The 11,941-nt window shown below is 34.9% G+C and overlaps 1 protein-coding gene and 1 pseudogene across 2 annotated transcripts; both read left to right on the top strand.

The window, feature by feature from the left end:
- The first annotated feature begins 1,389 nt into the window (after nucleotides 1–1,389).
- Nucleotides 1,390–2,840, top strand: LOC148764768 (uncharacterized; annotated as a pseudogene).
- Nucleotides 2,841–4,153: 1,313 nt separating this feature from the next.
- Nucleotides 4,154–8,822, top strand: RRF (ribosome recycling factor, chloroplast precursor). 2 transcript variants are annotated; one of them, XM_018114070.2, is made up of 11 exons: nucleotides 4,154–4,328; nucleotides 4,408–4,552; nucleotides 4,682–4,751; nucleotides 4,850–4,945; nucleotides 5,343–5,440; nucleotides 5,782–5,893; nucleotides 6,686–6,727; nucleotides 7,260–7,316; nucleotides 7,439–7,489; nucleotides 8,086–8,211; nucleotides 8,345–8,822. In XM_018114070.2, exons 1-11 carry the CDS (start codon nucleotides 4,241–4,243, stop codon nucleotides 8,360–8,362), a joined length of 903 nt encoding a protein of 300 aa, XP_017969559.2. In that variant the 5' UTR covers nucleotides 4,154–4,240; the 3' UTR covers nucleotides 8,363–8,822. The 2 variants fall into 2 exon arrangements, with proteins under 2 accessions (XP_017969559.2, XP_017969561.2); XM_018114072.2 differs by having other exon boundaries at nucleotides 4,171–4,328; nucleotides 8,155–8,211.
- Nucleotides 8,823–11,941: the final 3,119 nt, after the last annotated feature.

The following is an 11,941-nucleotide window of genomic DNA, read 5'->3' as shown; positions in this document are numbered from 1 at the left end:
CCTTAACCATTTATTTTTGTGTCATTAATACATCATCAATCAAGCTGTAAAGTACTTTGGTGCATCTACAAATTTTCCCTTTGTCATTATGATCAATGCTCATATGAATGTATATCTTATTCTCATAAAAAATATTTTGGGACCATTGTATGTTCAAAATCTACCAATTCCAATAATTAGTTGACGTAGGAGCGTCAAGGATTGTATTTTATTAAATTTAGTTTTTGCTAATTTAGCTGATTTAGGATTTATTTTCTTTATTTTATTTAAATTAGGATTCTTTTCTTATTTTTATTTTAATACTTTTAAGAATTAGTATTTGATTAGGATAGTCATGTTCTATTTAGGAATAGAACACCTATTTTATTTAAATTTCTTATTAATTATTCTAATTGTATTAGACAACTAGGAGTAGAGTTTTATTAGGATTTGGGCCTATAATACTATAAATAGGACCCTTAGGCTTAGTTACGAGACATTCAGAATTGAGAGTTAATAAATAATATTTTCTTAAGTAGGAGTGCTTATTTCTCTAGGCTCTTTTAAAGAGTAAGAGGTTTTAATATCTTTGGCCTAGCCAACCAAAGTGGGATTTTGGCTATTTTTCACCTTAATGGGGTTTTCAACCTTACCAAGATTGGTGATTCACCTTAGTGGGGTTTTCAACTTCGCCACGATTGGTGTTTTTCATAACGCCTAGGTGTCTTTACAACGCCCCGGCGTCAGTTTGGTATCAGAGCGGGAGGATTATTATTCGCTACATAAGTTCAAATTCGCTGTCAAGTTTCGATACTCCCTGTACGGGTAATTTTATTTCTTTATAGTTATATCATCATCTTTTTTTTTTCTACATCACCATAAAAAATAAAATGCCGCAAAGACGTCAAAATCGTCAAAGAGATGATCACGAGGTTGAGATTGCAGAACTACGTCAGCAAATTCAAGAATTACAAGAACAACTCGCAAGACGTGATGCTCAAATAAACAATAGCAACTCTAGTGATGAAGAGAATGACACCAACCCGTTTCATCAAAAATTGTCCTCTGATGAAGAAGTACCTATTCGTCGCCTAAGAACTGCTGCTACCAGAGATTTGGGAATCAAAGTCGACATTCCTGAGTTTGAAGGAAGACTTCATCCTGATGACTTCCTTGACTGGCTCTACACAGTAGAAAGAGTTTTTGAGCTCAAAGATATTCCCGATGAAAAACGTGTGAAGCTTGTGGCAATTAAATTGAAGAAACACGCTTCTATTTGGTGGAAAAATCTCAAAAGACAACGAGAAAGAGAAGGTCGCAACAAGATCAGAACATGAGATAAGATACGTCGAGAACTCAAGCGTAAGTTCCTTCATGAGCATTATCGACAAGAAATTTTTATCAAATTTCATAACTTGAGGCAAAAAACAATGACGGTGGAAGAATATACAATGGAGTTCGAGCAACTTCACATGAAGTGCGATGTCCATGAGCCTGAAGAACAAACTGTAGCTCGTTATCTTGGGGGTCTCAATGTTGAAATTGCAGATGTTGTTCAACTATAACCATATTGGAACCTAAATGATGTCATCAGATTAGCATTAAAGGTTGAAAAACAACAATCACGAAAAAGGTCAATGAGTTCATCTAGACAACAAGAATCTATCTCAAACGATGAAAGTCAGAGTTCAGTAACCATTTCGCCTCCAAAGGTAAACTCTTCCAAAACTGCAAGTAGTAACGATAAAGAGACTACTTTTACTCGTGCTTCTAATGTCAACAAAAAGTGCTTCAAATGCCAAGGATTTGGACATATTGCTTCTGATTGTCCAAATCGAAGAATTATTTCCTTAGTAGAAGAAGAAGATTATGCGAATTGAGAAAAATTAGAACCAGTCTATGATGAGTATGATGACAAAGAGATAGAAGAAGTTTCTGCTGACCATGGAGAAGCTCTTATTGTTCGTCGTAACCTTAACACTGCCATGATGACTAAAGATGAAAGTTGGCTTCGTCACAACATATTCTATACAAGGTGCACATCCCAAGGGAAGGTTTGTAATGTCATTATTGATAGTGGAAGCTGTGAAAATGTTATTGCCAACTACATGGTAGAAAAGTTGAAACTTCCAACCAAAGTACATCCTCATCCTTACAAGCTACAATGGCTGAGAAAAGGAAACGAAGTTAAGGTAACAAAGCGTTGTTGTGTTCAATTCTCTATTGGAAATAAGTATGAAGACGAAGTTTGGTGCGATGTTATTCTAATGGACGCATGCCACTTGTTGTTAGGACGCCCATGGCAATATGATCGTCGAGCTCACTATGATGGATACAAGAATACTTATTCCTTCATCAAGGATGGAGTAAAAATTATGCTAACTCCATTAAAGCCAGAAAATCGACCAAAGAGACAAGAGGAAGATAAAGCACTCATCACTGTGCCTAGCTTAAGCGAAGCTTATTGTAAGTCAAACCATTTATGTCTCTTATTAGTCTCTAAGGAGAATAAAGTGTCTTCATCCTTATCCAATGATGGTCAAACAAAATTGGTCAACCAAAGTTCGAGAAACTTATCGAGAAGCTTTGTGGACAACCATGCCGTTAACAAGACTACAGTTAAGTATGATTTTCCTATCCCTCGATTGGATGACATGTTCATTGGCTCTAAAGTGTTTTTGAAGATGGATTTGAAGAAAGGATATCAACAAATTCGAATACGACTTGGAGATGAATGGAAAACAACCTTCAAAACAATGGATGAATTGATCAAATGGTTGGTATGGACTATGACAATATATGGATCCAGACATCAACATGGAGTATGTCCAAGCCTACTCGTCAGAGCCGAGTTTTTCTGACCCGAGGAGAATGATGCAGGAGCGTCAAGGATTGTATTTTATTAAATTTAGTTTTTGCTAATTTAGTTGATTTATGATTTATTTTCTTTATTTTATTTAAATTATGATTCTTTTCTTATTTTTATTTTAATACTTTTAAGAATTAGTATTTGATTAGGATAGTCATGTTCTATTTAGGAATAGAACACCTATTTTATTTAAATTTCTTATTAATTATTCTAATTGTATTAGACAATTAGGAGTAGAGTTTTATTAGGATTTGGGCCTATAATACTATAAATAGGACCCTTAGGCTTAGTTACGAGACATTCAGAATTGAGAGTTAATAAATAATATTTTCTTAAGCAGGAGTGCTTATTTTTCTAGGCTCTTTTAAAGAGTAAGAGGTTTTAATATCTTTGGCCTAGCCAACCAAAGTGGGATTTTGGCTATTTTTCACCTTAGTGGGGTTTTCAACCTTACCAAGATTGGTGATTCACCTTAGTGGGGTTTTCAACCTCGTCACGATTGGTGTTTTTCATAACACCTAGGTATCTTTACAACGCCCCGACGTCATTAGTTGTAATTGTTGGATAACAAAATATTAATGACTAATTTCTTCATTAAATGGCTATATTCTATACAATTTTCTTCTTAAGAACCAAGCAAATCTTATAACAAAAAAAAAAAGAAATACTTGAAACATGTTTAGAACCAATCAAATATATAAGATGATCTTTTTTCTCTTCTTAACTTTCCTCTGCCTTGCTACAGCATGTCTTCTTTTTTAACTTTTTGTCCACATTTACACATATTCGTATCTAACTAATCTAAATATTAATTTTATTTTGTACAACATTCATAAAATCATTATACAGCTTTTATACTCATCATACAATATCATTCAAAATAATTCATACCTTATTTTAATTTTGTCGATAAACATTAACTTTTTGTAAGTTCACTAAAAAAATAACCTAATTTGTCAACAACCATGTAACAAAGTTTCACCTTGCCTCAACATTACATAAAATTTTGTTTATATATAATTTTACTTTGACTATTAATAAATCTAACTCAATTTTCTTTCCAATCAAATAAATAATCTTTTATTTCACCCCAACGCAACGCAGGGTTCAATCCTATAATGACTTAATAATGTGCTTGCTCGTTATTTTGTACGGAAGAGTCCACTTGAGCACCGGAAGACCTTAAAAATTAGTTTGGTAATAAATAAACGCCACACGCTGCAGAATAAACGTAGACGTGTAACCAAACAAAACCAACCCGAGGCGCCAATGACGGAAGTTCTTATCCACATCCTCACACTCCCTCCTTTCTTACTTCTTAGCTCCTTGAAAGCAAAGACCAAGCTCTGGACTTGAAGCACCAACAAAATTCACAGCCATTTCTGCTATCAAATGGCCGCGCCCTTTTCTTCAACCAGTACAGTTGGGTCCATTTTCAGGCGCAATCCAAATCCTCCCAAATCCTTCCTCTCGCCTTCAGGTTCTCTCTTCTTCCTTCTTCCAATGCATCTTTTTATTCTTTTCTTTAGAGAGCATTGTCCTAAGCTTTCCACTTACAGATTCTTTCCAGAAGGGATTCGATTGCGTGAAGTGCCGTTCCACTGATGTTAATGTGTACTCATGGAGCTCGGCTGCGAACTACGCCAGGCTTCGTCATGGCGCCTCTAAATTATCCGGCAAACCCTTTGTTGTGCTACGTAAGAGGCAAGTTGGTTCTTGATTATAGTTTTCTATGTGGTTGAGGAAATGCTACAACGAAGTTTGAGGATAGCATTGCTGTGGCTTCTTCTCTCTCTCTTTATTTTTTCATGTTTATTGGTTTGGACTGTGTAGAGCTGGAGTTTTGAGGTGTGCAACTATTGAAGAAATCGAAGCGGAGAAATCTTCCATTGAGAAAGATGCTGTGAGTGTTTTACTCTTTTTATAAACTTAAGTAGGGGAAGGGAACTTTTTACACAAGGCAACGATTGTCATTATTATCATCATTTTCTTTTTTATCAGAAGGCGAGAATGGAGAAGACAATCGAGACAGTTCGAACGAATTTCAATTCCATAAGGACAGGGAGGGCGAACCCGGCAATACTTGACAAAGTTGAGGTATGAATTTTTCTTACAAGTTCGCGTGGTTTATTTGGGATCATGGGATTTTGGGTGAACAAGCTTTTTGAGAAAATGGTTTGCGAAACCGATGGTGAGGACACATTATAAAATATCTCCAAAATTATTTATTTTAAGATTGAATTCTCGACATTCGATTTGAGGCTGGTCATGGAAGGATAGAATTTCTTGCTTATTATTCAACAGTTTTAATCTATAGCTGATGATGTCAGTCCTTCCTCTCATCAACCTATAATGCAGTAAAAAGTTAAGACACTGTAGCAAATAGAACAAATTGAACAACTATTAATGTCTTTCAGATAAGAATTTGATATGTTATGTTGATGTCTTTTGGCTTAGCAAAGGCTTAGAAAGATTTAATGGAGTGCTGTTTTAGGTGGAATATTATGGAACTCCAGTCAGCTTAAAGAGTATTGCCCAAATAAGTACTCCTGATTCAAGTTCTCTCTTGGTTCAGCCCTATGACAAATCCAGGTATAGTATAAACCAGAGGTGATAAACATTAGTTCAGATTTGTCTGCTCATGTATGTAGTTTGCAGAATCATCTTCTGCAGTATATATTGTATACATTTAAGAATTAAGGACTTTCAGAACTTGCTGGTTTTGTAAAGGTATAGCAAATAAAAGGCAAAGCTATACATACAATGAATCTTTATTCATATGTTGACTGTCTTTTCTAAGGGAGATAAAGTTGTTTGATTTATATTGTTCTATTGAAAATTGATATCCTATATTTGCAAGTGTGCCCCATGAAAGCATTTATATGCTTTCTCTCTGTGACATATACTATGTTTTGACATGTAACATTTTTCAGCTTAAAGGCTATCGAGAAAGCTATAGTCAACTCTGATCTTGGTATGACTCCAAACAATGATGGTGAAGTCATTCGCTTGTCTCTTCCTCAACTGACAACTGAAAGAAGAAAGGTGTCTTTCCTTTTTCTTGATCTTTCGGCACGTGGGGGACTAAAAAAATCCTTTTATAGCACTCCTTGAATTCAAATTATTTATTTTGATTTATGCTATATTTAAAAAATTATAGTTTGCCTTTAAAATATTATTTTTTCCTCAATTGTACAACAATGCATCCTAAAGCTTTACCTTTTGGAGGTCTTAAGTTTTTTCTGTTGTTTTCGTGAAAATTTTCCATACCATGTATGTATTGATGTCTCTCTGTCTATCTATCTCACATGATCACTCTTCTATATTTTCCAATTCACGCCTTTGAATCATAGTGTGGGGAGTTAACATGAGCATTATACTATTGCTTACAACTAAATCATTATTTGATTTCTGCTTTACCCATGGCCATGGGGTAATGCTTTTTTATTTTGCGAAGCATGCAATATTTTAGTTATTAGCCTTGGCTGTAAAACAGGCTCATTTTTTGTGGACACTTAAGAGGATGTGGATGCAGCTGCACCCTTGATGCACTATCACAAGTGTAAATACAGTGAAAATTCTCTGTTTTCTTGGAGCTACTTTGAACAGAGTTTGGAAATATTGTTATTAGCACAGTGGAAAATTATGTTGGATATTACTAAGAGAAGTGGTGACATGACACTCTCTTGCTAGTTGATAAAATCACAGCATTAGTGGTAGAATTTATTTGCTAATGTTTAGGATATTGTATTTTCTTGAGATGTGCTTAGCAAGGTGTCTTGAACATGCTTTTAGAAAGTTTGATTATTGGTTTCTCTATATTTTACATGATTGCAGGAATTGTCAAAAGTTGTGGCCAAACAAGCTGAAGAAGGGAAGGTACTTAAAACTTTTGTAATTTTGGTTTGAACTTCAGCCACTACACTTGATGCTTAATTTTGTCATTACACACACACACACTCTCTCTCTCTCAAAAAAAGAAAAAAAAAAGATTTTTGATATTTAAGCTCAAGATACATGTATCCAGAATGATCCTAAAAACCTAAAAAGAGTATATATCTCTCTCTTTTTGGATAAGTAAAGATTTTATTTATCCAAAAAAAGCAGGTTAATGTCCTGCTAGAAAAAGCAAGTGACAAAAGCAACAATCAGATGGATTCTGAATATTCAACTTATGATTGGGTTGTCTTGGTCAAAAACCTTTAAATTTGGTTGAGGGGAGAAAAACCTTAAGCGCTTATAATTATTTCCAAGCACATGGAAGTGCTGAGGTTTACTTGTATTATTACATAAGTATCTAAGCACATGCATTCTACATTTCATTTGCTGGGTAATTTGGTTAATGGTGGATTATATACTATATTATGACTGGTTTACTTGAATCATCTTTTTGTTGATCAACTGTTTGTAGGTGGCAGTGAGGAATATAAGAAGAGATGCCCTTAAAGCCTATGAAAAGCTTGAGAAGGCTTGTATCTTTACAGCCATCCCTCCCTCTCACTTTTGGCTCATGTTTCTTTTCTTCCTTTTCCCTTGTTCATGTTTTCTTGTTACTTCTTCTGTTGACATTGTTTTTTCAATTTTAATCAGGAGAAAAAGCTTTCTGAAGACAATGTGAAGGACTTATCGAGTGATTTGCAGGTAACTTGAAATTACCTCTTTACGTTCATTTTCTTCATCATCATCATCTTCTTCTTCTCTTTCTCTCTCTCTCTCTCTCTCTCTCTCTCTCTCTCTCTCTCTCTCTCGTACAAAATCAAGGGAAGAAGTGGTCACAATAAGCTAGAACATAGTATCCAATTGCTTGTTGGTCATGAAACCAATTAGCACTAAATGGCTTCAATGATAGTGCCGACGTAATATATAATGTATGGGGTACTTTCAGTACTTGGGTTTTATAATTTCATCTAAAGACAAGATCAAAGTGTTCTAGTTTTATAGAATTTTGGTTACAATCGCTGATTTAACCAAATTCTTCATTCCCTGATGTTTGCAATAGCTTATTTGACAGTGGTGCTTAACTTCCCAAATGGAGAAAACGTATTGTGGACAAAACTCCCTCTTGACAGTAACTCTGAATCCCCAATGACTCCCTGTTTTGGAGGCACACTTAAAATATAGACTATAGAGGCTTCTTATTTTCTTTAACTTCTTCTGTCCATAACTTTATATGTTCTACGTATGTGTTTGTGCATTGGTGTGTACGCACTCATGCATTTACGTGTCTGTTCTGATAGATCAGTCAATTCGGTGGGCTGCACATTCCTCTTAGTACTCAAGTTTGTGAAATCTTTTCCTTCATGCAGAAACTCACGGATGAGTATATGAAGAAGATTGATAGCATCTTCAAGCAGAAAGAGAAGGTATGCTTGTCAAAAACAAGTTCATTTTTTTCTCTTTTGCTCAAAGAAAAAAGTCCATGTTTTTGCTACACATTTTGACCTAATATATTGATGTTTTACGCATGTTCATAGTTCTTTTGCTGTTGTCTTTCAGGAGTTGCTGACGGTCTAGGGATTGTTTGTACGAAGATGTGAACTGTTGAGCTTCCTTGCCATCGAGACAAGAAAATTAGTTGTCTTTGTTCTATTCACTTTGGTTGGGGGGTGGAAACTTGTGGTGCATAGCGTCTATACTTCTACCTAGAAAAGAGCATTTTGAAAATTCTCATGTTATGAATAGATGTCTTGGTTTGTAGTGAAATGGAAAAACTCAATATCCATGACGTTTGTTTAAAAGTTGTATGTATAGTAAGCTTTTGAGGGCTTTGACCATAAAGACCTTGTTATTAAGACTGCTAGCCGCCCTGTACGGTCCCGAAGAAACTCGGTCGTTGGAGACTTTAAAGTCATCTGATCTGAGAGTTCTTGTGTGTACCCGGCCAGGTTGCAGGGCCAAGTTTGACACTTGTGTTACAATTTCAGAATGGTGGTGCACAAAATTTCTCAATAAGAGTTTGACTTTTAGTCGTGAATTAACGTCGACTTGATACGTAGGGAAAATTACAGAGACGTGTACGTTTCCTTAGGTCTATTTTTTCAATTTAGTTGTTATAATCTTTCTATTTTAATTTTGATAAATTTAGTTAAAACCGCAAAATTCGAATAGTTAAAAAAAGGAGATTCAAACTTGTAATATTCCTCTATTACGTTCTTAATAGAATTGCTAGAACCTGCTGGGCCTCTCAGATTTGAAAGCCCACTGGCTACAACGAGTATGAAAATAGGCCCAAGTTTGACAATGGTGTACAGTTAAAAATTGTTGGTGCTGAGCAGAAATTTTTACTCAGTAAAGCTAGAGTCGTGAATCAATGCCTTAAATCCTACTACTATTTTCCAATGCATATGCATATGCATGTGCTTATTTTGTAGTCGTGGAGCAGGTGAAATTCGGAAAAGGTGTTTTTCTGCATCGTGCAAAAAGTGAGTTTAATCTATGGATCTATGTTTCTGGCTTTGAACGAAAGATGTTCAACGATTGCTTTATTAATTGCACCCAGTATCTGTCTCCCCTCGTGATGCACCAACCATATATATGCAATCCATGCATCAAATTCTTTTACCAGCCCTATGAACACAACCCTTGGGAGCTCTATCGACAGCACAAGCTCTGCCAACAAGCTACTACAAGGACTTGTTTCATCCATCACCCAATTCTGTCTGGTTGCAACGTAGACTCCAAAGCCCAAGCCGAATCGGCTGAAACGACTGGCTCGTGAGCATCTCACCAGGGGGTCCAGGATTTTTAGGTTGCATCATGCGCCAGTATGAATCACTATATATTTCTTAACTTTTTCCATGCTCATCCAATCCAAGTTAAAGCTACGTCTTATATAAGACAATTGCTTGGAAACTTCCAAGAAGAGATAAAAAAAACTCTCTCGACGATTTATCTCTGGACCACTAGCATAGGTTCCTTTTAATCCAAGATAGTTTCTTTTCTGTTCTTTTATATATATATATATATATATATATATATATATATATATATATATATTGTTTTCTCTCATCCCTTTATTGTTATTTTTATTCAAGTCATGGGCCAACTAGATTGCATCCGGTAAAAGAAAATAAGCGGCTTTTGTTTACTTTAAGTTGGGCAAATCATATGCCCCCTCTCCTACATTTGTTTTAAATAAAATAATAATAAGAATAAAAAAAGAAGACCAATTTCCATAGCGTCCCAGTTGTATCCAAAAGGAGTCATCGTTAGTGCCATCATCACCATCACGCTAGTCCCCGTTGCTTTTAAGTGATGTTATATACAAGTCGACTTCAAGACTTCAATCTTGTGAATAAGCTTTCGAGACCCAACTCTAGATAAATACTTGAAACTTGTTTGAGGGACAGCTCTGTGGCCCCAGCTTCAACGGTTTGCACCTACCCTATTAGGCAAAAAATCATTAAGGACTTAGCCAATGTTTCGTTGCTATGCCACAACCTAAAAGCATAAATTAAAGTTGCCCAAGAAATTTTTTTTTTGTTTGAAAAGAGCGGTTACCTAATTAGAATTCTTATCCTACACCCAAAAAACTTGCAAGTCTTGCATTTGTTTTTGAGTGTAGCAGTGCAAATTTAGTGGTAATCCTTGATGTGGAGGATGTTGCTTTGAAGCATCAATTCTTTTTGCCAATTGGTAATGTGAAGAAATGAAAGGCTTTGATGGTTTTCCTGTCATCGCAATTCAATAAATTGTTTCAGTAAATGGGATAATTATTGGGAAAAACATGGGTCATTGGGCCCTTTGATGGAATCAAAATTTTGAACCCCAAAAAGGGAAGAAAAAAGAAGCACAGAAAAAGACATTGTCTTGCACTCTTTGCTAAATCATGTGGTCAGAAAAGGGTCTGTTTGCCGCTTCAACTCACACTACACATCAAAGAGAAACATCAATTCCCTTCCTACTTCAAACATTATAAACTCTTCAACCTTTTTCTCCTATGACCAAATTTTTTTTTCTTCAAAAAAATGCATTTTAAATTCTTGTACTACATATATATATATATATATATATAATGTATAATTAAAAGTCAAAAACAATTCATGTAGTCTCCTCCAACCCTAATCCAACTAAAACTTCAAAAAAATATAATAATTAAAGCAAAGACTTTGAATAATTTAATGCAGCCTGACCATGTTAATTAATGTTTACGAATAGCAAGAAGACTAGCTTTGTACCTTCCCGAAACCTCTCTTGAATGCCGCTTCATTGCAGAACAACGAAACAAAAACAAAAACAAAAAAAATCAAAAAATGCTTACCGCATTGACAAATCCGTCAAGACAAAAATATGTTTTCTGCTTTTGTCTGTTGATCCCCACTTGGATCCAAAATCAATTTTCTTATAATTAATTTGGTAATCTTCATTACATATCATTTCATTATAATATATGTCACTGGAATTGTTTGTTTAGTGGGATCAAAGAACTTGTCTCAATGAACCAATATATTATATCGTTTTATTCGTTGTGCATGTACATAAAATATAACCAAAAGTAAGCTTAAGTCAAATTACAATAGAGAGTTTTCGCTAGATTAAGGATCAAATTAGGGTATAATTTATTGTAATGAAAGCTCAAGTGCGCGTATAATCACGTGGAGGACTTGGGGTTAACCCCAAAACCAATCATCCAAGTTGATGATGAGGTTGTGCACAACCTTTTGTTTTATTTTAATGGGGAATTTTTTAAGGTGTTTGTCAAATATTTTATATTAATTAATTTTGAATATGGGCAAAGTGGAAAGAAGATGGAATCCTTTCCCATAGGGTTTAATTTTATAATTTATATAAAATTTACAGACACAAAGCATTGAAAAGCCAAAGAAGCATGCTTTACTACTTTTTTTTCTTTAATAATAATAATGGGAAAAAAGAAAGGGAGACTAGTTTTTAAACTTTAAATAAGGGACCGTGCAAAGCTATCATCATAGAATAAAGGATTCTGGTGTACTTTGGATTTCTTTATAGTAAACTAAGGGGTTTGCTTCGTTATTGTATGTTTATTGGCATAAAATACTATCCCCACCATCCCTTTTTATTGGCCTAAAAGATGAGGGAATATTATAGAAAGAGTTGATTATTTTGAAAGCAATC

Source organism: Theobroma cacao, chromosome 1 (assembly GCF_053813885.1).
Source record: "Theobroma cacao isolate CCN51 chromosome 1, ASM5381388v1, whole genome shotgun sequence".
In the NCBI taxonomy this organism is placed as follows: Eukaryota; Viridiplantae; Streptophyta; class Magnoliopsida; order Malvales; family Malvaceae; genus Theobroma; species Theobroma cacao.
This window is presented reverse-complemented; position numbering and strand designations above follow the sequence as displayed.